Source organism: Pantherophis guttatus, chromosome 1 (genome assembly GCF_059756535.1).
Source record: "Pantherophis guttatus breed Tessera chromosome 1, ASM5975653v1, whole genome shotgun sequence".
NCBI classification, from domain to species: Eukaryota; Metazoa; Chordata; class Lepidosauria; order Squamata; family Colubridae; genus Pantherophis; species Pantherophis guttatus.
Genome location: NC_142063.1, coordinates 230,926,029 through 230,953,296, shown reverse-complemented (window position 1 = coordinate 230,953,296; position 27,268 = coordinate 230,926,029). Strand labels below are relative to the sequence as shown.

The window sequence follows — 27,268 nt, the reverse complement described above, 5'->3', positions numbered from 1 at the left end:
ACAAAAAACATTGGAACCCTAATATCTGTAATATATTAAGCAAAAAACATTTGCTGACTGGTGCTCAGACCATAGAACAGAAAATGACTTAAAAAAAAAAAAACTACATAAAAGATAAGAATCAGTCACATGAGGAATTGCTTAATAAAATTAATTCTTCATAGATTTTTTTGACCATTATTTATCAACCTGATCCCTAAACAAGCATGGGATATTTAATTTGATAATTTATTCCCAAAGGAATGCTGTATTTTTTAGTAGGGACCTATGGAATGGTTACCTAGCAAGCTAGAAATGTGTCACTGGCCCTATGCCAGAGGAAGGATGAGTCATCTGGATTCTGCTGTCTGGCCACCATGAAGCTATTCAGTCTTCCCCTTTCCCCGCATGAATTTTTTGTCTATGGTTTCCAGACCATTTGAATAAGTAGCACCAACAATTTAAACCTATATTTATTTATTTTTGCAGTTGAAAAGTTTGAGGGTTACAGGATGAAATGGATATTTTTAGCACCTTTTAAGGTGGGCTAAACAAAATTGGCTCTGCCCACTCCATTGACATTGTGATGTTACTAGGCACGAAACAAAACAAAACAAAAAAAGCTTTTGGAAGCCTTTTGTTTAAAAAAAAAAAAATCCTGCTGGTCACTAGAAGATTGGCAATCTCCACGTGAGAAGCTTCAGGTTATTTAACATCTATCTTGTTCCCACAAACCTTAGCAAATATCAAAGGTCTGCATGGGTCAGTGAATGTGACTGTGTTTGAATTGGTTGGTCACCATGTTGAATTCCTTAATTATCCCAGTACAGTGGGTAAAAGCTCCAACAATCAATCTCTCCTTCAATGTCTGTTTCCCAAACTAGAAAGAAGCGAAATGACCAATGTTTGGGTGATAAAGGGAGAAATAAGTACGTAGATGTGAGTAGCTGAAGTGAATATTTATGTTTTTCACAGTGGCAATCCCTTCAGTGGGAAGCTTGAATGCTTATGATGTCACTTCAAGGACGATGCGTGTGCGGTGGGAACCTGTAAAAGGAGCGACTGGCTACATGCTATTATATGAGCCTGTCAATGCCACAATACCAGCAACTGAAAAAGAGGTAACAATTAGCTCGAGCAAGAGAAGATACTTATATTTGCTCCCATATACCCAAACAGCCAGCTATAATTTGGCTTACAATATAAAATCAAATGTATCAACAGGTGTATAGAATGGCAAAAGTCAGGAAGCTGTAAATTTATTTACTTATTTATTTATAAAACTTACAAGTTGTCCATTTTACCTCAAGGTAACCCTGGGCAATAAATGCTTTCTAAGAATTTTTTTTTTTTAATTTTGATGTTTTGCCTCTTCGTTTTATTTATTTCTTCTAGATGCGGGTTGGACCATCAGTGAATGATGTACAGCTGGTTGACTTGATTCCAAATACTGAGTATACTTTAACAATCCATTCAACTTTTGGTGACCTCACTAGTGATCCACTCACTACTCAGGAAGTCACATGTAGGAATAATACAATTTTTCAAAATATTTTGTCCGTTGCCTTAGTGATTTGTGAGATCCTATAAGTGGACAGCTGTGTTAGTCCATGGTAGCCAAAAATCAGAAGGAGCTCATGAAAGCTTACACTTCATATTACCATATGTGGTGGACATGCGTAGAAGCCAAAAAATATTGGACTAAAATTCACACATGGTTGGAGAAAATGACAAAAAAAACATATAGACTTTAAATCACAGATTGTTTTATTAGGGATTTTGCCAGTAACATATAATAGAGAATTGAGAATTCTCTATAATAGAGAATTGAGAATTGTGAATGTATTAACAGTGGCTAGAATTGTGTTTGCTAAAAATTGGAAAAATGAGGAAATACCCAAGCAAGATGAAGTTATTAAGAAAATCATGGAATGTGCTGAAATGAGTAAATTGACATTTGAAATTAGAGAACAGGAAGACAATATATGAAAGCTTACACCTTTTAAGAAAACTTGTTAGATTGAAAAAGTGCCATCAAATTCCTTTTTACATAAATCTGCAGTGTAATTACTGTCAGTTGTAATCATTTACCACAAAGATTGCTCTGCTAGGATTGCACTTCCTAGATACTTCAGCCAGCATGGATATTATTTGTGACTTAAACTCTTTCAAAGGGTTAGGTAACTGTTCGTGAAAAGATATTGATGTATGAAGCATTTTGAAAGCATCGATGTTAAGCTTGAGCATCAACCATTGGAATTCTTTCTCTAGTAACAGCTGGGATTTATATAGCTATTTTTCATGGATAGCATAGATTTTGGGAATCTATGGGATTGGGAAGTATTTTCCCCAGAAAAATGAAAAGATAATTTCCTTATTATATATAACGTTACCTATTTGAATGGTAACAATGGGGATATCTATCTTCAAAAACATTGTCTTCCTTTGCAGTTCTGTACAACAGTTTTTAAATTGAAAAATGAATTAATGAATTAATAATTGATGGTGTATTAATTTAATAATTAAATTAAATTCAGAGTAGGATAAGTTGCCAACCATGGAGAATATTTGTAGCTCAGGGTTGAAATGAGGGGTCCTTGGTGCTCTCTGAGCTTGCTTGTTTTCTTGCAGAGGTTTTATTACCCTAACTAGGTAACATCATCAGTGCTAGTAAGGAGTGGGTTTTGCTCTCAGTTATATTCTGGTGTCTTGCCTGCCTATGTGGGTGGGAGCTAGCTAGCTATTTATTTATTTATTTATTTATTTATTTATTTATTTATTTATTTCAAGGAATATTGTCTAAGAACTTGGACAATACTATGTTTGTTTTTCAGTACCTTTAAGTGGAGCAAAAAGATTAAGGCTAAGTGATATTACTCATAGCAGCATGAAAGTCAATTGGGATCACGCTCCAGGAAAAGTTCGTAATTACATAGTGAAATATAAAGCAGCTGAAGAAGATGACATAAAAGAGGTAAATCTGTGTGTGAAAATAAATTAAATATTTAATCAGAATCATGTTATAGGTATTGTTAAGAAGTAAATAGGAGCCAAAGTCCATGATCTGTAAAGTTAAGATCAAATGATCTTAGTTTCTTTGGAGATAAGGATATTGTGATTATACTGTACCATGAGAAGGATCTTATTATTATAAGCAAAATGGAAGTCTAAATTGGAGGATACATGAACCTGCATAGCAAAAAAAGACTAAAGGGGGCTTTTAAAATAAAAATTTAAAAATGGGAACATTAGCATAGAGTTGGGAAATCAGGCTGTATAAAAAAATAGGCAATATTTGATTTTATCCTGATTCAGTCATTTAGAAAACATTGTAATATAAACAGGGAGAATAACCACAGTGAAAAGTTCATTTGCCATATCTTGATGCAATGGAAATGGGGTTGTCAGGCAACAAATCAAATTCATTGTGATTTATGATATTCACGCAATGACATGTTGAAAATAATGTAATTTTTTTTCTCATGTGCATAATGACATCATCGCACAATATATTGTGAGAGCCATAGCATCTCTCTGAAGCTGCCCGAGTCAATTTAGGATTTGAATGAATGTGATACTCACCCCACATATTGGAATACTAGTTTGAACAGCTACAAACAGCAGACTATCATTGCACTTCTCAAACAGAGTGAATAAAGGAAGCGCCACATATTTTAAGTTGATAATTGGAGAAGTGTAGAATTTTGTTCTTTCAATGTTTGAACAAATCCCAGATAATATATGCAGTTTAACATCTGATAGTGTAGCTCGTTTGAAAATTAACATATTGCATAGTTATATCCAGGACTTATTATTAATAATATATTATTAATAGTGTATTAGAATTTTAATATATTAGAAATAGTTGTAAACTTTCTACTGGCTGGGAAAAATAAGTGTCAAAAAAAAAAAAATCTGGCTAATTTGTTTATGCAGATAAAAGTGGATCCATCCCAGACCAGCACACCTCTTCCTGATCTTTTTTCAAAAACACTCTACCATGTAGAACTTGTTGCAGAATATGACGAAGGGCTGTCGGTGCCAGTAGCAGCAGAAGCCACCACCTGTAAGTCTATGCTGCTGCTTAATGGGTTTCTTTAGATTCTCATACAAGGGTGTGGCCTGAAATACGGTTTTATAGATGGTAAGGCTGAAAATATATTAGAATGTTGTAGCTTTGTTAGCTAAAATAGATAGCTAGAGTCTGTGTGTTGCATTTGCATATCTTTGTGTGTGAGTGTATGAGTATGAGTCAAAAGCCATAGCACCATAAAGTTTACTCACAATTTGAAGTGTATCATGAACAGATCTCTGCATGCCTATTAACTGTCAATGACCATCCAAAGTCAGGGCTATTTTTTGGCTCATTAGCTTCTTTTCTTTTCTGCATATGGATTTGCATTGCCACCACAAGCAAAAAAAGAAAAAAAATCTAAGAAATTGTTCTCTTTGCATTCCTTCTTTTGCCTTTGTTTTGTGTGATCTGGCTACCATATCTATCAATTCACTGAGTAAATTGGCAGATTTGGGTAATTAGGCAGATATATCCCTTTTCCTTTAAGGTTGTGTATTTCATACAATAAGAAGTGTAATATTTCAATGTGTGTTAGTTTTACCTTGAAATTACACTTCTCCCTTTTAGTAACTGCTGCTTTCAAGTCATTTTCAAGGATAGCCCCAGGTAGAGCATGTTGCAGTGCTTAGTTTATATATTCTCTCAATATTTTTAATGAATGTTGGGCAGCATTAGTACCTTGTGTTTTGAAGCTGTCTAGGGAAATATTGTTGTTTCTTGTCACCACATGGGAATCCTGACTATGGAGTTTGCGAAATCAGAACTCTTTAGTGCCCCAGTCTATTTGGGCTAAGTATTTGTTTCTACTGCTGTTGCCAAGGTAAAGTTTAGTGGGTGAACTGATAATAAAATGAATGAAAGTAATTGAAAATTGGGGGATGTAGTTTTTGTGGAGATGATGTGTGGTTTTGGTTGTCTGAGTTAATGTGGAGATGATTCCTATGTGACAAGACCATGAAAAGGTTTTTTTTTTTATAAATATAAGGTTATTATCCAACAACGTAAGCTTTATTGCTTCATTACATTCAATAGTCCCACTTCTGAAGCCATACATAGATTCCATATCTGATTAAAATAAGTAAAATTATCTGGAATCATTGAAATGAAGCCGCTTTCATTTTATTAATAGTGGATAGGCTTCTTCTTATCCCAACCAGAAAGGTTGAAAAATTTGTTATCAGCAATACGGGTGGCATATTTCAATCTTAAACCTAAAGATACATACTTTGAAAAATTAGGCTTATTTCAATTTCATAGCTTCACATGAACAATATTGCGCCTGTGTTATCAGTCCACCATGTTCTAAATAATACCTTTTATGTCATAATGCTTCCAGTTAAGCAGTATAAGAGCATTTCTATTGGATCATGATAGTTTTCTACAATAACTGTATATATGACCCTGGGAGACCCACAAACAGGTCACCTTCTAGTTTATTACTGCAATAAGACCACATCTTTCACTCAACTCTATGACAATTGAATCACTTCTGCAATTCTCTAATTAATCTTTTCCTGTCTAAAAAAAACATTGAAATAGAGTTTTGAAACATGACTTGTTGAGTCTTTCTCAGCATTCATGGGCCTGAACTTGCCATGTGTAAATATTAGCTGTAGCAACATTTGATATATGTGAAGCTTTAGAAAAAGTGAAGATTGTTCTAAGTGGGGAAATTATTGTGTATATTCCCATGTTACACACAAAACAAAAAGGTCTTACACAGTAAAATTCTGTATCTAGTGATTTAGTATATATGCATAGACTTTTTCTCTCTCTTTTCTACTTTATAGTACCTGTACCAGCACCGCTCAATTTGAGAACAGATCAAGTAACCACAACTAGTTTCAGAGCTACTTGGGATCATGGAGCACCTGATGTAGCTCTCTACAGAGTAATGTGGGGGCCTTATGGTGAACCTGAAAAACAGGAGGTAGGAATTTTTGGATTCTTGAAAATGAGTAAATTCAACAAGTGTGGAAGTGTTAATCTAGTGATTATATGAAATTTAAGCAGTTACATTTACTCATAACTAAAATCCGAGATGCCCTTATCAATATGCCTATGTGCCTATGGATATTTTCTTGGCTACTACTGTATAAGGGTTCCTCCTAAACCTGATTTTAAAATATATTTAATTGAAAGATAAACAAATGGGAACCTGTTGTGCTACAAAATAAAGTTTCAGCCTCTGGCCTCATCTAGAGAAGATTACTAAGAGCAATATTACCTCTTCTGGTAAGAAGATGTCTTGTGATGGTCACTCCCATTGTGGTAACTATTTTATAAATAAACAATCTCCATTGCAATCATTACTTAAAGCATTTCTAATATGTTTTCAAAATTCTAGAGGTGCCCATCAGCCCCAAAAGATTGATCCTTAAAGATAATTAATTTTTGTCAGAATGATGGAGAATGTATTTGTAGCTAAGAAATATCAAGAAACTTGATTTTGATTCCTAACTTGACTTGATTCTTATTTCATCCTTCTGAATAATACCAGAATTCATATAGAGGTAAAGCCCAATGCTGGTTGGCTTGGTGGCATCTGTTTATTAACGATGATGGTTTATGGTGAATTTTTTGGAGTGGTCCCATCTCATCACTTATAAAGTTCCTCTTTGAGGAAAATGGATGGTTCAGAAATATGATAGATGATAGATACCGTGTTTTCCCCAAAATAAGACATCCCCTGATAATAAGCCCAATCAGGCTTTTGAGCACATGGCAATAAGATCGAGCCCTTATTTCAGGGTTCAAAAAAATATAAGACATGGTCTTATTTTCGGGGAAACACGGTGGATGGATGGATGGATGGTTGGGTAGATAGATAGATAGATAGATAGATAGATAGATAGATAGATAGATAGATACTGTAGATAGATAGAGAAGTGATAGATGATAGATAGATAGATAGATAGATAGATAGATAGACAGACAGACAGACAGACAGACAGACAGACAGACAGACATGATACATAGATATTCAGAATTGATGGTACCTCTTGAAGATGAATGGATTGGTAATATAAAACTATATATATGTGTATGTATGTGAGTGTGAGTGAGAGAGGTGTGGGGAGGAGACAGTTTGACTCTGGGTAGTTTGAAAACCACCACAAAAAAACCCTGGCACCCATGGATAAACAATAACCTCACTTACTGAAAAACTCATCAGTTAACAATAGAGCTCATGTAATCACCTAATGCAAATGCTTAGAGAAACAACTAGGTTCTCTAGTGCCTTGAGAAAGTCTAATGGTTAAATATCTTATAGAATATACTTTACCATATTAAAAATGATTACTATTGATACATTCGTTCTTTGGTATATAACCTCTTCTAATTCTTTTTCCTTCTTTTTCCTCCATAATTTTTGAAGACAATTCTAAATGGTGATGAAAATACGCATCTTTTTGAAAATCTTAACCCAGACACATTGTATGACATCTCAGTTACTGCAATTTATCCTGATGAATCAGAGAGTGATGAACTGATTGGCAGTGAACGTACATGTATGCTATTTTGAAATACCTTAATTGATTAATAATTCGGCATGATTAAAGGGCACAGGTTTCATACTCACTCAATCTCTGTTGTATCTTTCTTTACAGTGCCCATTGTGCCTATAACAACCCCAGGTAGGTGTTTCACTTCATGACTAGCATGTTGAAAATTAGGACTAGTAGAAAGAATAGGAAAGATAGCAAATAGATATCCCTGGGGGGAAAAATTACACACACACACACACACACAAGCAGTGTGTATATATATATATAGAGAGAGAGTCACATGGCAAGTTGCATGTCTCATTTTTTGGTTCCCCAGTGCACTATGGCATAGTAGTATTTTATAAATATTACTTGGTATAGATTGGTGAAGTTAATTAAAATATACTTGGTATATGTTAGTGAAGATACAATTATTTAAATGCCAAATTTTAGACAGTTCTATTTAAATAAAAACCCAATTTAATTTAAAATATTAAAAATATTCTTCTCAGGCATGAGTACCTAGCTTTCATGTGAGAGTGTAGAATGATTGCACATTTATTTTTTATAAGATTCTACTCAGCAAGTCTTTTAATAATTTCATTCCAGTACCAAGGAGTCCCCCACGGAATCTCCAGGTATATAATGCAACATCTAATAGCTTGACTGTCAAGTGGGATCCTGCCATTGGACGGGTACAACGCTACAGGATCAATTACCGACCTGCTACAGGCGATGGCGCTGAACTTTCGGTAATTAATTCTCCAGAGGGAAAGCATTCACTGTTTTTAAAAAAAGTTTTTTTAAAAAAAGAAAAAATGGTCTATTCTAACACTCTGAACAGGTCTTTTTCTTCTTCTTTTTTATAGTTTTAACATGCATATTTGCTTCCTACATTACAAAGAGGAAATATTGACTGTTAAATAAAAACAATATCCCAGTGTAGAATTTTACTTGATAGAGAGGGAGAGAAAAGTTGCAGGATAATACTTCTAGCTGTGCTTCAAACCATGCAAGATTTCTAAAATAGACTAAGCTTACCCATAGGGAAAAATATATATAGCTGGATGTTGATTGTGAAGAGTTATAACCATATACAGTTAATTTTGCTGCATGTCCTCACGATTGGATTTTGCTGAAATTTCCTGTCATATTATCTGTCCTAATAAAAGCTGAACAAAGGCCCTGGGATCAATAAGTCAGTTACGAACTGGGAGGATGAAAAAAAAAAGACAATTATGTGATGATACGACTTTGGATACATGTGCATAAGTTCCAGGTTTTGAACTGTGATGTCAAAGGACAAAGAACGTTTGTCCTTTTTCCTATATAATAACTATAGGGAGCTATAGGTATTATATAGCTTTTAATTAATCAGCCAAATGCACATTCTCATGTTTATGTTTTTTAACCGATATGCAGAAATAAAACAATTGTTTTATTTTTAAATATCCTTGCATTGACTAACGTCTTGTCATTCTTGTGTCTGACAAATAACCAGGAAGACAATTAAAAATGTCCACCTATAAAATGTTAAATGAAATAGTCGCAGTGCTGTCATTCTGAGCTAGAAACTTGAACCTGAATCTGTATAACATGCAAGAAATAATTCTTTTTTCAGACTAAACTCCATTTAGTTTGTTGCCTTGCTGTTTTTCATGTCATTCTATTGTATTCAAGTCCACAGTAGGAGGAGGCAAGAACAGCATTGTGCTTCAGAAGCTGCGGCCTGATACCCCTTACCGCATTACGGTTTCTTCGATTTACGCCGAAGGGGATGGAGGACAAATATCAGGAAAGGGCAAGACCAGTAAGTGAAACCATCCTGAGCATTTTGTTTTTCATTGAAACAGAATCACAAAAGATATTTTAAAATGATTTGGGGAAGTTGGCAGGTTTTGGAGTTCATTATCATATGGCCCTTGGTCATTTTTTTTTTTTAAAAAGCCACATTATCAACTTCTAAAAAACATTTCACTTTAGTTTGCTGTTTTTCACATCATTCCACTGTATTCGAGCCCACATTAGGATTCAAATTAGGATTTATTTCGAGTCCGTTCAGGTAGTTCTTAAATTACGGCTATTGAATTACTTGAATTACTGTATCCTACCGTTAGGGTTGGAAGTCGCGACAAATGTTAAATGAACTGCCCCAAATACCAGCCATCCTTAGTCTCCCTACTGCATTTGTTAAACAAATGCACAGGTCGTAAAGTGGAGCTCAGGGGTGGGGGAGAGCCTGTGAGGCCTAGTGCAGGCACTAGCCCGCCTGCCTAAGGCCTCCCAAGACTTCTCTCAACCCGAGATACCCCATGTTCTCCTTCCCACCCCTCAGGTGTCTCACATGCCAGCCCTTGCACAACTGGCAGTGAGAAACAATGGGGAAGGAACATGCTGGGTGCGCCTGGCTTTCCTAATTCTGCCCCTGCCCTTCCTCCTGCCAAGGTGCCCAGCCTTTCTGAGGCAAAAAAGGACCAGTTTCCTAGCTTTTCAGAGTTTTCTGCCCCAACAGCTGGGAGAATGCAAACCTCCCTTGCTAGGCTTTGGGAGGCCATCACCTGCATGTAAAGGCAGCAGCTTCTGGAGGAGCTTTCCAAAACCTTTCTCTTGCTTAACCTTCTCCCTTCCCCAGAAACCCACATTTCTTCAATAAACAGAACAGAAAACGCTGGGAGGGATCGTTTGTTTGATCTCCCCCCTTCCCCCCAATTAGGTGCTGAACCTAAACTCCCTGCCTTTGCTCTCCAATCTCTATCCCTTTTAAAAACCTTACCCTGACTCCAGACAGAAAAGTAGAAGAACCAAGCAAGCAAGGAGAGAAAATCTTTCAACAGCTTTTTCCCTTGAACTGCAAGAAAAACAACAACAACATCTCCAAAAGTTTAGCAGACTATAGACTTGTGCAACAAAATGGTGGATCCTGGGTCTTTTTTGCAAAGCTTTTCATCTGACTGCCTGTAGGAGCCAGCTAGGACTTGCCTTTAAGTCTTAGCTGGGTCCTTCAGTTAATAGAAGGACAGCAAAATAGATTTGCAAACACCCAGCCTGGGGCTGAATTGTTTCGGCAGCTCCTCAAAGCACTGTATCTGCTTTAACTTTGAAACAGGGTCATATGTAGTTTTGGAGTACCTGTAGTTACTTTGAACAGTTGTTAAATGGCCTGTTGTTTCTTGATGACTACCTGTATTTAATACTTAGATTTTCTTTCTATAGCTTTCATTTCTTTAAATGGTATGTATGTGTGAGTGAAAGACTGGAGGGAGAGAGGGAGGGAGAGGGAGGGAGGGAGAGGCTAATGTATGTTTATTTCTTCCAGAAGATTGTTTTATTGAATGATAAGTGTACAATTCTTGCACAGTTATTGTGTAGCATCCAGCTTTCTTTCCCCAAGATAGGGCTTCTGTTCCCTGGGCCCAAATCAGACTGAGGTGGTGTTTTATTTCACTTTGGAGCACTGAGAAATAACAAAAAAGCTGGATGGCTTCATCACAATTATACATGGCCTTTTAATGAACTGTTCTCTTTTCCCCCTTTCCATCCATTTCTGTCCACTGCAATTCAGTTGTTTCCAGGCTCAGGACTTCTCACTAGTGCTGGAATGCAGTTTGGAAAAATACCGCCTCAAATCTATGAAATTAGCAGAGTATTACCCCACCAAAAATAGTCTGTTGAAGCCATAAAGATAAAGTCTACTTTCATTTCATGGTTTGGAAAAGCACTGTGTTAACATTCTACAGCTGGACCCTTAAAGGGTCATAATTAAATATTAACACACATATATTAAAGTTCTAAACCCTGAAAATATAATTCTTATGCCTCCCCATTTATTCCTTAAAAGTATGCTCTTCATTAACTGTGTCACAACTATCTGGGTTTTTCCAAATATTTGATTTGAATGAGAAAGGAAAATATATCAGGAGTTAAATGTATTTAAACTCATTGCCTAAATGTGTTTTATTACAAGAAATTACAGTGCATTTATTTAACTTTTACTTAATAGTAAAAGTAGTGAGTAGGTACATCTAACCACACAAGGATGAGGATAGTAATTTAATACCATTATGTGATTAATGGTAGGGAAGCATCTTTATTGCTTTGGTTTTTATTATGTCTTTCTTTTACAAAGATTTCTTTTTTTGAACAGCCATGTGGCGAGTTAGGTTATTCAGAACCGGCCTGATGAAAGATTATGTCATTCTATCTCTTCCTTTTGTCAGCGGAGGTCAGGATTTCTCACCCACTGAAGCTAATGGCTGCAGGAACACGAGAGCTTAGTTATACTATCAATAGTACAGCTGGATGTAGTGTGAGTAGTGAAGTTCCTCAGCCCTCCTTAAGCTTGAGAAATAAAGCAGCAACAGCAGCAAAGCAATAGCAGAGAATTGTATTCCAAGAAGCAGCATTTTAGCAGTTTTTCACATTTCCTTTAAATTAAAGAAAACTGTAAGTTTAGGTTGTCCATGCAATGCATTTAAGAATGAACAGTTGAAGTGGAGTTTACAGTGATTCAGGTGTCAGTTTTATGCCACTCTACACAACTAGGACAGCACTTTGTTATATCAATTTACTTTTTTATATCAATTTACTTTGTTATATCAATTTATATAGCCAGCCCTCTCCCAACTTTAACATGCTTCACATTTAAGGTATACAACTTTGATTTATATTAATGCATATCTAAATATTTAATCTTTCTTTCTTTCTTTCTTTCTTTCTTTCTTTCTTTCTTTCTTTCTTTCTTTCTTTCTTTCTTTCTCTTTTAAATCACTTCAGAACCTCTCAATACTGTAAGGAATCTTAGAGTTTATGATCCAACCACTAGCACGTTAAATGTCCGATGGGATCATGCTGAAGGAAATCCCCGTCAGTACAAGGTGTATTATAAACCTGTGGCAGGAGGAACAGAGGAAATGGTAATTGTTTTGTATGCATACTTCGTACCTGTGTAGTTTCTGTAGAGACGCTTGGAGGCTCTTCAAAATGATGTGGCCTTGTTTAATTATGGAGAACTCACCACTGATAACAAATTCCCCCGGGATTTTAGATTTGGATAAAATAAGAGCAGAACTTTAATGAACACGAAGGTCATATTTTATATTATTAGAAAAAGTAGTTTAAGAACACCATGCAATTTTCAATTACATGCCCCGTTTTAAACTTTGACAGGTAACTTTGCCTGGGAATACAAACTATGCTGTTCTAAAGACTCTCCAGTCCGACACCCCATACAAAGTAACCGTTGTCCCTGTTTACTCAGAAGGTGATGGAGGCCGGGTGTCTGATACGGGAAAAACACGTAAGTAGAACTGAGGAGTGTCTATGGAGATTCTCAGTCATCCTGGTCATGGTTGTCCCAAAGGTATTTTTTTCAAGAGGCAACTGGACTTTTTGGTTTTTCTTTGAAAATGTTTCGCTTCTCATCCAAGAAGCTTCTTCAGTTCTAACTGGATGGTGGAGAATTGAAGGATTATACTCTTTGCAGACAGCTGGTCATTTGCATTCTTTTAGCGAATCATTGAGGCCACCTGGAGATTTATCTGTGTCGTCAGGCTCACCTGAGTAGTGCAAATGGGTGTGGAGCCTTCTTGGAACTGTTGAAAGGGACTGTGTTACAAACTAGTGGTAGAGCGGGAGGGATACAGCATCATAGATCTCCAATTTATAACACTCCAATTTACATAAATAACATTATTACACAAATAACATAAAGTGTAACTGATATGATAGTTAAGTCTCCTGTTTATACTTTGTTCAGAGTCTACAAATAGGGGTATTTCTTTAAAAATGCAAATTTGTTTTGTATGATTCAGTGATGAGGGGGACACCAAGAAACATCCAAGTTTACAACCCAACAACAAACAGCCTTAATGTCCAGTGGGAGGCTGCACCAGGTCCAGTGCAGCAATACAAAGTTGTCTATAATCCATTAGCTTCCACAATGCCATCAGAATCTGTAAGTAATTTAATACAGTTATTTCCAAAGCAATCTCTGGTTGATGAAAAAGAAATAATACATCCTATTCCACTGTAAATGTCTGAATATTCTGAACATCATATACAGGTAGTCCTTGACTTATGACCACAATTGCTAGTTTCCATTGCTTTCTTGTCACAATTGTTAAGTGAATTACTGCAACTTAGTAACAAAGTTGTTAAGGGAATGCGGCTTCTTCTTTGACTTTGCTTGTTAGAGAGTCGCAAAAAGTGATCACATGACCTGGTACACTGCAATTGTCATAAATACAAGCCAGTTGCCAAGCATCCAAATTTTGATCTTGTGACCATGGGGATACTGTAATGGTCATAACTGTGAAAAAGAATTACAAGTCACTTGTAATGCTGTTGTAACTTCAAACGGTCATAAAATGAATGGTTGTAAGTCAAGAATTATCAGTAGCATAGACATTCTTAGGGACCGCTTCATAACTTATATCATTGTGGATAAATGCTTCTGTGCTTAAAATCAGTGCAGCATAATAGTTAATTGTTTGGACCAGGAGTAAGAACATTGAGTTAAGGCTCACCCTCAATCATGGAAGCCCACTTCCGTGTGACTTCCAATATTAGATTTTTCTGAGCTTTCAGTCCTTTACTTCATTGATTCATGGTCAAGGATAAAAAAAATTACCCCAGTGCATTGGGAGGAGGGGGAAACAGGATATAGGAAAAAATTAATAGTAAAAATTTTAAACCTCAGTATATCAGCAGATGGACAGAAATAAAAAAAAAGTCAGGCGAAACATTTTGACATTTCTAGACATTTCACAATTTGGTAGAGTGTATCAGTGATGAAATCTAAAATTTGTTACTACCGGTTCTGTGGGTGTGGCTTGGTGGGAGGGGTAATGTGACTGGGTGGGCGTGGCCAATTTTTTTTTTTTTACTTTTAAAACCATTATTTTTACAACCTCTTCGGCAAAGAGCTTGTAAAAAAATGCTTTCAAAAGGCTCTGATGATCCCAGCTGAGTTGCCTGATCGGCAGAGGCTTTTTAAAAAAGCCTCTGCCGATCAGGCAACTCAGCTGGGATCGTTAGAGGCATTTAAAAGCATTTAAAAGCTTGGATCGTCTGAGGCATTTAAAAGCATTTAAAAGAAAAAAAAGGGGGGGTTTTTTGTTTAAAAGCCTTTGAGGATCCCAGCTGAGCCGTGCCATCATCAGAGGCTTTTTTCTTTTTCTTTTTAAAAGCATTTTTTGCCCGAAGAGGTTGTAGAAAAAATGCTTTTAAAAGTAAAAAAAAAAAAAAAAAGCCTCTGATGATTGTGCGGCTCAGCTGGGCATGGGGGGGGGCAGGGATTTTTGCTACCGGTTCTCCAAACCACCCGCCTCCATCGCTACCGGATCAGGCGATCCGGTCCGAACTGGGAGCATTTCATCCCTGGAGTGTATGCAGAAGTATAATCCCCAGGTCAAGTGTTCCAAGTGAGCGTTGAGGTAGTTTCTCACCTTGCATCCCTGAAGAGTCACTACTTAAGCAGTCTATTGGGCTGGTGAAGGATAGTCAACAGCTCACCATCAGTTACAGACAATATTTCAGTATTGCTTTCTATCTAGGTTATTATACCAAGCAACACACGCAACGTTTTATTGGAACGTCTGGCTCCTGATACTCCTTATTCAATAAATGTCATTGCTTTGTATGGTGATGGAGAAGGGGATCCAATTTCAGGACAGGGAAGAACATGTAAGCAGAAAATCATGCATGTTACTACTAAACTCTGATTGACTAGTGTGAATTACTCCTTCCTAAATAGGTCTCTAAATATGTTTTAGTTCTTATATTCTGCACTGGGCCTTACATGAATGTTGTTTATCCTGTTTCAATTATTAGAGGTACTGAATGAACGCATATGAGGGAAGCCTTGCATAGAAAACTTTGCTGTATTTAGTTCAATATCATATATCTGAATACAGGTTTAAAGTATACTCTTTGAATACTTAAAATGTTCCATTTTAAAATATCCAGAGGAATTAAAGCCAATATTTATATTAAAGACTAAACTATGAACATACAGAATTTGGCAAATGTTCATATACATGTGGATTATCAAACACACAAAGATTCAGTTCATTGCGACTGAGAATGACAATCTTAGATTGTCAATATTATCATGTTCAGATTGACTATTGGCCTTTGGTACAAATTTACGAAGTGTTTGCTTTGGCTAAAAATGTAGACCTTTAAATATTAGGATTTTATATTAGATAAGGTCAAGAGAAAGGCATCTTTATCCTCAAGGATGGTTTTGAGAAGAGGAATTTTGTACCTGTTTAGGTCTCCTTTTGAAATTCACAAGGATGATGTGCTCCAAATCTTGCCCAGTGAATGGTTGAGATGTTTAGATGTTGGAGGAATGAAGGTCTGCATTATAAGACAAGAAAGGGAGAAGGACAGGATGCGATAGTGGGTGGAGGCCATTTGACTAGAGCCAGAGTATAATTTGATTGGATTAAGGACACTACAATGAAAGAATGGGTAGAGTAGGATTAAAATTGGAGGAATTGTGGAGGAAGCAAGATGGCAAATCACAATGATGGAGAAAGAATGTTTTTGGAGGAAAGAAAAATGATAGAAATGCAATGAGAAAGTTGATTTAATAATCCAACGAGATGAAAGTCCAATGTCAGAAAGCACAATTCTGCCTGTGTTTGGTCATTACAGAGGTAGACACACATTACTGGCTGTATCACTGACCATTTTATTTCAATTAGTGGAAAATAAATGTCTAAAATTTCTATGAAGCTTCTTTTATGAACATTCCACTATCTGTTGATTTGGCCATTCCAGAGTGGGCATTGTTCCTATTTAGCGGGTAAAAGTTGAATAAACATTGAATAAATGTATAATTCTCACTTGACCAGTTTTAATTTTTATTTTACTAAACGCAATTATTTTAGTTGAATTATTATAATGATAGTTTCTGAAGCCATGAACAGTTATATATTGAACATTCACCAGGATTATGAAACCAGATTAACCCAAAGCTATTCTACAAGGTTATAACAAATCAAAAATGTTCACAATTTCAAACTTAGAAGGGATAATCAGATTGGATTGTAAAAATAAATTTTATTAATTTAGCCACTTTGGAAAATTCTATGATTTATTTAATACCTGCTGTTATCTAGCAGGTTAAATCAGTGAAATTAAGAAGAATAATTTTAGCTGTCCATACTCATAATTGTTCAGTATCCATATTACTCTGATTCAAGACCTAGTTATCATCAAAAGCAGTGCATTTTTCAACTGAGCATCATTTGAAAATTATTGAGTTAGAATCAGCCAATGGAATTAATTGACGCACAAAGTCAATTCGTTAATGTTAAGGTTATGCAAAATATTCTGTGTACAGAACTTCTGGTTTCAGATGGGCTGTTGCCAAAAAAAACATGCATATTGTATGTGTCTGCTGCATGCGTGGAATGAAACAGCTGGTTTTTTACCAAGTAGGGAAAAAGCCAGGAAGGCTAAGAAGAGGTTGAGAAGCAAGAGAAGAAATAATTGGGGATTGCTGGGCAAATGAGAGATGCAGTGCCAGGACCTGCAAAGTGGAGGAGGGGAAAGTACCCCATCTGGATTGTCTTTTATCCAAAATCCAGAACAACCAGAATGTTCTAAGTTTCAGTTCTTCCAAACTGTGGCTGATCCAAAATAGTTTTGCACAATCCCCGGAATGCAATTACTTGTTCTGGATTCAAAAGACATAATTTCCCCCATTTTGTCCATGCCCCTGTAAAGTATTTGCCGGGCTCATGCTTTGAGAAGATTACTACACTGGATTTATTTTATATTTAATGTTTATTTGTCTTAGTGCCTCGTAGTGGACCCAGGAACATAAGAGTATTTGACCCAACCACGAACAGTCTTTCTGTTCAGTGGGATCATGCAGATGGACCTGTCCAGCAATATAGAATTATATATAGTCCTGTTTCTGGGGACCCCATAGATGAATATGTAAGTTCATATTTTCTTTAATATATATAATAATTGATTTACTATTACTTTGCTGCTGCAAAGTAATGATTGCATTTAACTGTAAAATGTCATTGCCTTTATTGTATGGAAGTTGTTGAATGAAAAATGAAATGACAAATACTGTTTTCTCATTGCAAGAATTACAAGGTGTCATGTCCTGTATATCCAAGACAAGGCTACTCAATTACACGTAGACAATACTTTCTTGGAAGAAATTCATATACCGTATTTTTCGGAGTATAAAATGCACTTCCCCCCCTAAAAGAGGGTGAAAATTTGGGTGCGTCTCATACATCGAATGTAGCCCCGCCCACCCAACAGCCCCCACTTTTTTGGAGCTTTTGGAAGCTGCAAATGCAGCCTCTCAAACAGTCCCCAAAAGGTCCGTTTGAGAGGCTGCCTTTGCAAAGAGAAGCTCCTTTGCAAATGCAGCCTCCCAAACGGAGAGCCTCTCAAGCAGAATTTTTTTTTCCTCTCCCAAAAATAAGATGCGTCTTACACTCCGGAACATCTTATACTCCAAAAATTACAGTAACTATTTTTTCAGTCTTCATGTTCCTCAGTGAAGCTAATTTTACAGATCTTAGCATTTCAAACTGTCTACTGGAAAGGGCAAAACTATTTCATCCTCTGAAATAAAACTATTAAAAATAGATCATGCCCTATTGCAATCCGTAGGCTAGACTCCATCACATTTAGATTAATTATGGTATGCTTGTTCCACTGGTTTAACTGGGTTTAAAAAGCCCATCTGCAACCTACTATGAGGGCATTTTAACCCACATGGTAATCTTCACCTAAACATCAGAGATATTCTGGTTGCTTGCACCTGACACTACTTCTGAAAAAACTTGCCAACTAAACTGCAGGGACTTGTCCAGGCAGTCTCTGAGAACCAGACATTGAACAAAAAAACAACAACTCCTAGCTCAAGAACAGAAAGTATAAGCAGGGATTACTTTGCTAATCTGTACAAAGGTGATCAAGAATGAGAAGATACATATTTGTAGAAGCAAATTCTGTCCACCTCAATGGAAGGATAATTTCAGTTGATTATCATTCACTTCTAATGACCGTCATATATCTGTGTTTTATAAGCATGAGCAGCAGGAATGAGTTTTGGCTCTCAATTTTTGTTTTGGGCATTCTTCCAATTTTTAAAATAATTTATAACTTCCTATTCCAAATTTAGCAGCAAAACTTTAACATTATAGTTTAGTCAGCTTATTTCCCATAGGGAGGTTAAAGGCATATGTTCTGTTGACTTCTGTACAAAAAAAAAATACTCAGGCATAATTGGTTATAATTATTGCTTATTTCTGAATGAACCTATATTTTTTGTTATATGGGTACTATACTTGAAGAAAATATATGCTGGTGTGGTGTAAAAAGTAAAAACATTAATGGCCAATCCATGGGCAATAAAAGGATATTAATGCTTGTTGTATTGTATTGTATTGTTTTATTATTGACTTTATGATATACATTATATAACTGTGGTCTAATTACAATGTACAGTGATCGAGGCAATATACAATCTAAATAAAATAAAAACAAATAAATTTGAATTACTGAACTATATTTTAGTCTTCATGTTTGAGCCTGTATCTAGTTCCATCTTTGGATGACTTTTACCATTATACTGTTAATATGCAATTTAATACAAATGCTGACAGGCATAACTCCTCCACAGGTGGTTAATGTGATGGCTGGACCAAAATAAAAGTTTATCTTCTTCTTTGGTCCAGTCTGTTTACATACTATAACTTATATGATTGGTAAATTATTAATAATTTCTAATTTACTAATTGTACAATATTTCCCTGGTTGTAATTTGTAATTTTTAGACAACAGTACCTGGAAGAATAAACACTGTATTGCTACAGCCTTTGCAGTCAGATACACCTTATAAAATTACAGTTGTAGCAGTTTATGATGATGGAGATGGTGGACAAGTGACAGGAAATGGAAAAACAGGTATATTTAATATAATCTCATTGCTCTTTTTGATTTTACATAATAAAGTTCAGCCGACACTGAAGGAGACCTTAAAGTCTTTAAAAGAAAAAATATATAGAATTACTGTCCTTCAAATTACTCCTCCAAACTAGTTAAAGTAGCTTTGTAAAGCCTAGTGGCTATGAGGAAAATTTGCCATTTGTCAACCAAAGTTGAAAAAAATCTTAACATAGTATACCAAGTGAACTCTGAAAGTATCCATTACATTTCTGAAAATATTTATTAAAAATATTTGAACAAATGCCATATATATGATACAAATTACCTATAGTGAAAGATTGACATTTAACTTATTAATTTTATACCCGGTATTCAATTCTAAATGAGGCACATGTAGCTAAATCTCTTGCTGATTCTAATAACAACATATTTACACTCAGTTATATCATTTGAGTTATTACTGCACGTATTCTCAGAGCAAATTAAATAATTCCCTATGCACACCATTGGAATTTTCTAAAAAAAAAAAAAAAAAAAAAAAAAGGCTGATTTTGACAATAAAATAGTGCTCAAAGTATTTTTCTAATTTAGGTTTTAATTTAGGATCCAAAATTATAAATTTATTTTATTTATTTATTTTAGTATGGAAGTTTTAGCCTTTCACAATTTTGAAAGAAGTAAAAATATAGACTTGGCATTAGACTTTATCAAATGCCTTTTTCCTAACTTAATGCATTTTTTTTTTATTTTTTTTTTTAGTTGGGCTGCTTTCTCCTCAGAATATTCGTATATCTGATGAATGGTATACTCGATTCAGAGTGGCCTGGGATCCTGTCCCATCTCCTATCTTAGGATACAAAATTGTGTATAAGGTTGCAGGTAAGATTACGAATATGGCTTTGAGGCTGAATATTATCGGTGCCTTTCAATAATTGTTATCAAAGCAGGCTTTGCTGTAGTTTTACAAGAGAGGCCTCTACTTAACATTCCCAGACAATTGCTGTCAGCAACATAGGAATTCTCAGTTGGAGGATTGTCTGGCTCATTATAAAGCAGTTTTAATGCATAGGACTGCACATTAACATTCTTTTTCATATTTTTTTTTCTTCTTCTAAGGTTCCGATGAGCCCATGGAAGTGTTTGTTGGAGAGGTGACTTCATATACTTTACACAACTTATTGCCTAGTACTTCTTATGATGTGAAAGTATTTGCTCAGTACGAGTCTGGACTTAGCGAACCTTTGGTTGATCAAGGCACCACACGTAAGACCAAAGATCTCCCTCCCCCATATATTAATGCTGACATGAGAATACTAATGATTGCAGCAAGGAGACTTGATCTCTTAAAATTTGTCTGCTCGGTAGAAAAGATACATTTCTTGAAGAAAGCTATGTTGAGCTTTCGGATAACATGCCATTGTCCAAGAAATGTTCAGTCCCTAAATCATTGTGGGTCATTTTAACATCGTGCTGTTATCTCTGTGTTTAACTGGATGAAACATGTCAATTTTCCTAAAACAGCGGTGTCCTTTATATAAATATATGATGGCAGTATCATGCTACAGGTCGATTTTGAATGAATATTGAATACCAAATTCTGTTTCAATGCTGTATAATAAGTGGAAGATCTGTAAAGCGTTCTGACTTGATAATTAATGCTGGAATTTCCATGTATTGGGATTTCAAGCAGATTTTTTTTTTCTGAAAAAGAAGAGTGCAGTCTGTCTATTTTTGAATCAGCTCTGATTCCTGGATGACCTGATGTCATTATAGATGTAGCTCTCCACCTATAACTCTGCTTTACACATTTGCATGTGCCTGAATATGAATAAACTTATAAATTAGGTGAAATTAATCTACAATAGTCTGAATAAAGCTTTGTCCACTTTCTGTGGTATTATAAAATATTCTTAATCAGTGCTGAATAGGATTACCAGATATCTGAAAAAGGCAAAGGACATGGAGAATTGGAAAGGGAGAGAAATTGGAGAGGGGGAGTAGAACACAGTAACCGTTTAATTTTCTTGACAAATTTGACAAAAATTACAGTGAAACATTGTAAAAAAAAGAGTACTTAGACCTATCTGTATATGAAACTACTTTTTCTAGCATCAGAAAGACTGGTTTCAGAAGGTTCCTTGGTGCTCTGTGAACTTGGTTGTTCTCTTGTAGACATTTCATTACCTAACCAAACTAGGTTACATCATTGCTGCAACACTAGTACTGATGATGTTACCTAGTTTGGGTAATGAAACGTCTACAAGAAAACAACCAATCTCAGAGAGCACCAAGGACCCTTCATTTCAACCATGAGCTACAAATATTCTCCTTTATTGAGACTGGTTTCTTAATGGCAGATATGTGCTAGAGCCAGTTAAGAGACAAAAGCCTTCAATGTGTAACTGATTAAGGTCTTGTCAGTTTCAGGTAGTAGCCAAGCCACTGATTGGAGTTCTACCTAATCATCTAATTAGGGTCACAAAGGAGAGCTTGTTATCTTGTGATTAGCATTTATTAGGGAAGCATTGAGCTGCACAAAAGCTGCTCAGGAAGAGATTGCTTCTCAAAAATCCAGGTAATACTTAATTGTAAGGTTATGCCTGCCAGACTAAGTACATGTGGAAAAAGAGGAGGATATGTTTGCTTTTGGCCAGATATCTGGTAACTCTAGTGCTGAAAGACTTAACATAAATTGTCATAATCGTAGAGTTTTATCTAGTTTACACCCAAATGATTAATTGTTTTTTTTTTCTTTTATTTTCCATAGTGTATTTGAATGTTACAGATCTAACAACTTATAAGGTGGGATGGGACACTTTCTGTATCAAATGGTCAGCGCATCGGTCAGCCACTTCTTACAGACTGAAGCTAAATCCAGCCGATGGTAATTATGGTTTTAGATGAAATATTGGTTACGTGTCATGACTAATTTACAAAATATCTATTGATCCTTTTTAATTATTTAGCATATTTGAAATACATTGTTCATCACCCAAATCTCCATGGATTGGAGATGCTATAAATAATGTCAATAAATAAGTATGAAGTGTTGCTTTCAGTAAAAGAGGCATTATTTCAACTGCAGGACAGCTGTTTCTTCTTTCATATACTTGCTGCCTTTCTGAATTTGTCAAAATGTGCATATGATCATCAAATGTCCAGTAAGGTATCAGTTTATTATAAATGTCATTTACCTGATTTGAACAAACTTTGCCCCAAATGGCCCTTCATTTATATTTTTCCGTACTATTACAATTCAGTAATTTATCAATACAGAATATGTCTTGTTGCTGCAAATAATGCTTCCTATTTATTGCATAATATGAATAAATAATTTTGAAATGTTGCAAAAACAGAATATGTTACAAGGCCAAAAAGTACTTTTATTTCCTGTTTTACTTTGAAAAAAGAAGGTATATATGAGCATTAAGGAACTCTGAAGCAGATGAAGATAAGTATTAAATTTAACTCTCCTGCATCATAATTAAGAATATTGCTTACTTAAGCTATTCTTTCTTTCTGTGCTGTTGTAGAAGTCAGCTATTTCATACCTTGTCTTTCTCACATTCTGGCAATTCACCAGCCTACAGACAGAATCGCTGTGGTTTAGAAGGTTAAAAACAAAAAATAAAAAACAACCCCCTTCCCCCATAAAGCTGGTAGTGGCCTATAACAATTTCACTTCTTCATGACATGTATTATGCCATGGAGAGTCATGTGGCACAGTGGTTAGAATGCAGTATTGCAGGCTAATTCTGCTGACTGTCGACTTCCAGCAGTTCAGCATTTCCACTGGCTCAAGGTTGACTCAGCCTTCCATCCTTCCAAGGTTGGTAAAATGAGGACCTAGATTGTTGGGGGCAATATGCTGACTCTAAACCACTTAGAGAGGTGTTGTAAAGCACTGTGAAGCGGTACATAAATCTAAGTGCTATTGATATTACACTGTGTACTGCTTACAAACATTTATGTGTACGTAAGGTCCTACAAATTAAGCATTTTTCTTCTCACTTGCTTACAGGATCTAGAGGTCAAGAAATAACAGTGCGTGGCTCAGAAACCAGTCACTGTTTTACTGGGCTTTCACCTGATACCGAATATAATGCTACTGTCTTTGTTCAGACTCCAAATCTTGAAGGTCCTCCAGTCTCTACAAAAGAACGCACATGTAAGTCCAAGATGACAGGAACAGCAATAACAAAACCAAAACAACTTTAGAGAATCCAGAAAGAATGTTTTTTCAAACAAACCAGCTTCCCTTCATTCATGAATTGAAAAAAACAAATGTATTTTTTTGTGACTTGCCATATTGTCAGGATTTCAGAAAACAGCTGGATTCCAATCTTCACATTCTGCTTACCAGACAAAAATAGCTTTGTTCATGTGGCTAAGCCATACCTGGGAGTCTTGGGGCTTTGTATGATAAGTGGATCATCCATCATGCCCAATACAGTATTACACTTAAATGAAGCCATTCTGGAATATTTAACAAACTGGCTTAAAAAAAGTTTACAATACTTGTTGCATTGCAAAGGACATTTGCTTTATAATTACTCAGTGTGAGTTTCTTGTCAGTAAAGCTGAATAGTTTGAGAAGAGAAAACAATCCTTGCTACCTATGTCTATTGTGTTAGGAGTTTGATATTTTTCAACCTCTTCCGATTCCTTACCTTTTTTGCAGGGCAAAATGGTTAAGTTTTACAGATATGAGATAGTTACATATTATTTTTAAGGCAACATTTCAAACACAGCATTGTGAAAGTACAATCCACTCACAAGTCATGAGCAAGGAAGATGGTTTACAAGGAACATCAAAGATGATCCCTCCTGTTTTATCTTTCACCCATCCCCTGTCCTGTCCTCGAGGGTAACAGATATGGAGAAGGGACACAGGATGGAGCAGAAAAGACCATTCAGCAATGTACATGCTTCCTCCTCCACTAGTGTTCTAGTGGAGGATGAACTAGGTGATTACTAGTTCTAGTAATAAGGTGGCCATGGTGATAGGACTTCAAAGTCCTTGAAACATGTTTGAGCTATTGTTTAGGAGACAGGAGGATCCAAACTTCTGCTGGAACATGTTGATAAATTTCTAAGCACTGATCTGCCAAGGGCGCAGCTTGCTATAGCTTTCTTCCTCTTGTGTTATATCCCAGCTTTAAAAAATGCAAAATATTTTAATTGATTTCCTTTAGTAATCAAGCCAACTGAACCTCCAACGCAACCTCCAACGCCACCTCCACCTCCAACAATCCCACCTGCACGGGATGGTAAGTGTTTGCTTTTTGATGTCTGTAAGATCTAAAAACTGTGTGTGTGTGGGGGGTGTGTGTGTTAAGAGTTCTGGAATTTATCTTGATTCAAAGAACTATAATTAACAGTAATGATAGCTTGTAAACAATGAAGTAAGTTCTGCTCAAAAAGGCATTTATTCATTTTCCTATTTTCTGTGTATTTATGCATTCAAGTTAGCATTTTATATTTTGTTTTGGGAACAAATTTGGGGTACATGTCTTTTATATAAATCCAAACAGAGAAAATTTTTCAGACAGCTTTTGCATAGCAAAACAGAATATTAGAGTTAGAAGGGACCTTAGAGTACTTCTAGTCCAACCCCCTCATCAAGTAGGAGACCTTATACCATTTTAGCCAAATGGCTGTCACAGGGAAAAGTTCTAGTTACTACATCCTATTTTTGTTTATTGTGTTACAACTTCTAAGTCATTTCTGAATCCAATGTATCTTTTAGTATGCAAGGGAGCCAAAGCTGATATAGTCTTCCTGACTGATGCTTCTTGGAGTATTGGAGATGAAAATTTCAACAAAGTAGTGAAATTTGTTTTCAACACAATCGGGGCATTTGACCTAATAAATCCAGCTGGAATTCAGGTTAGTCAGTTCTTAAATATTAAGTAATATAAATAGTTGTTGTTGTTTTTTTGCATGATATCTTTCAAGTAAGTACTTCACAGTTATAATATGGCAGTTTGAGTTTTAAAGATCCTATCACCTCTGATGAACATGAAAAAGTTAAGAGCCTTTTCATATCTTCCCTTACTTTTTCTTCTTTACCTTTTTAAATAGTCCTATTGCAACAATTCTCTAAATAACAGAGTAATTGGAAAAAGAAGTCAGGCACATTTTTAAAAACCCATAATTATTATTAACAAAAAGGATGTGCTTGTATAGATGTAAGATTTACACATGTCTAAGATACACAAGATTATAGAATATGAGCTGTTGAACCGTATTTTCTTCAACAATATAACATTACACTTTTGGGTTGGTTTTTTTTCCATTTTAGGTTTCCTTTGTGCAATACAGTGATGATCCAAAATCTGAGTTCCATTTGAACACATACGATGATAAGGCCCAGGCTCTGGGAGCTCTTCAGTACATTCAGTACAGAGGAGGGAACACAAGAACAGGTAATTTTATACAACTTCTGAATATTAGTTTCAAGGGATAAGGTTTTCTCATATTATTACTGCATAGGTTTTAACTTAGAATGTATTCCAGGGTTCGTTTCCCCCACAAAAAAACCCACTCCTTTCAAAGTAGTGGTTTTATGTGGATGATCTAAATGAAACTCTTTCTTGATTCACAGGAAAGGCACTTGCATTTATCAAAGAAAAGGTGCTTACATGGGACAAAGGCATGAGGAAAGGAGTTCCAAAAGTCCTTGTTGTCGTAACAGATGGTCGGTCACAAGATGAAGTAATGAAAGCCGCAGCTGTCATACAGCAGTCTGGTGAGCCACATTTAGATGGCGGGGTTTAATGGGAGCATAATTCTGCAGTCTTTATATAATATCAGACTCTGTATCATGATTGACTGATTGATATATACAGTTCGGACTGAGTGCTTCATAGCCACTTGTGCCGGAACTAGTGCATTGTTTAGAGTCCTCGGCTTATGACTATAGCGGAGCCTGCCTTTTCTGGTTGTAAGTCATGATGGTCATAACATAGGGCATCATGTGACCAACGCAATTTTACTACTTTTATTTGAGGCGGTCATTAAATGATTTTTTTTTTAAATGTTATCTAATTCTGGGTTTTATTTAATTGACCAAACTAAGTAATAATTTTAATTAGCAATTTTATGATGTTTGTGTGTCTATATTTTTCTTGACTGTACACCACCTTGAGTCCTACAGGAGAAAGGCGGTATAGAAATATAATAAATAAATAAATAAATAAATAAATAAATAAATAAATAAATAAATAAATAAATAAATACATGGTCATTAAGAAACCCATTGTTCATTATGGGGTCTTTTTGCTGCAAACCTGAAGTAAATGTGGGTTTTTGGCAAAAATGTAAATTCTGGTCACATGACTGCAAGACACTACAAATGGCCATAAAAATGAGGGAGGTCATAGTGGCTGTAGGAACCTGAGAATGGCGTTGTAAGTTCCTTTTGGAAGTCCATCATAACTGAACAGTCACTAAGCAACCAGTTGTAAGGTGAGGACTACCTGTACTGCCTATCTCTGTATATATTTCCATCATTTATCCTGCCTTTTATTACTTTATAAATTCCTCAAGGCAATGAACATATCTAATACTCCTTCCTCTTCCTATGAACCCCTACAACAACAATCTCATGAGGTGGGTTGAACCAAGAGAGAGTGTGTGATAGGCCCAAAACCACCCAACTGGCTTTTGTGCCAAAGGTGGGACTAGAATTCATAGTTTCCTGGTTTCTACATCAGCAACTCCACCACTACACCAGTCTGGCTCTCAGTATTGATAATGCAACTTTGACTTCCTCCCTAAGATTTCCCCG

General features: G+C 35.8%; 1 protein-coding gene across 4 annotated transcripts in view; it reads left to right on the top strand.

Annotated features, from left to right (window-relative positions):
* COL12A1 (collagen type XII alpha 1 chain) overlaps positions 1 to 27,268 on the top strand; it is a 130,918-nt gene that overhangs the window by 65,100 nt on the left and 38,550 nt on the right. For all 4 annotated transcript variants that reach the window (XM_087882534.1, XM_034431890.3, XM_034431891.3 and 1 more), the window contains 23 exons: positions 955 to 1,100; positions 1,375 to 1,504; positions 2,814 to 2,953; positions 3,916 to 4,045; positions 5,845 to 5,984; positions 7,434 to 7,566; positions 7,666 to 7,692; positions 8,152 to 8,294; positions 9,223 to 9,352; positions 12,316 to 12,455; positions 12,709 to 12,838; positions 13,353 to 13,495; positions 15,096 to 15,225; positions 17,354 to 17,496; positions 19,365 to 19,494; positions 20,236 to 20,355; positions 20,593 to 20,739; positions 22,244 to 22,360; positions 23,498 to 23,644; positions 24,672 to 24,746; positions 25,226 to 25,365; positions 25,781 to 25,904; positions 26,084 to 26,227. In XM_087882534.1, coding sequence (XP_087738660.1) covers positions 955 to 1,100; positions 1,375 to 1,504; positions 2,814 to 2,953; positions 3,916 to 4,045; positions 5,845 to 5,984; positions 7,434 to 7,566; positions 7,666 to 7,692; positions 8,152 to 8,294; positions 9,223 to 9,352; positions 12,316 to 12,455; positions 12,709 to 12,838; positions 13,353 to 13,495; positions 15,096 to 15,225; positions 17,354 to 17,496; positions 19,365 to 19,494; positions 20,236 to 20,355; positions 20,593 to 20,739; positions 22,244 to 22,360; positions 23,498 to 23,644; positions 24,672 to 24,746; positions 25,226 to 25,365; positions 25,781 to 25,904; positions 26,084 to 26,227 — 2,949 coding nt within the window. The remainder of the gene's footprint in view (positions 1 to 954; positions 1,101 to 1,374; positions 1,505 to 2,813; positions 2,954 to 3,915; positions 4,046 to 5,844; positions 5,985 to 7,433; positions 7,567 to 7,665; positions 7,693 to 8,151; positions 8,295 to 9,222; positions 9,353 to 12,315; positions 12,456 to 12,708; positions 12,839 to 13,352; positions 13,496 to 15,095; positions 15,226 to 17,353; positions 17,497 to 19,364; positions 19,495 to 20,235; positions 20,356 to 20,592; positions 20,740 to 22,243; positions 22,361 to 23,497; positions 23,645 to 24,671; positions 24,747 to 25,225; positions 25,366 to 25,780; positions 25,905 to 26,083; positions 26,228 to 27,268) is intronic.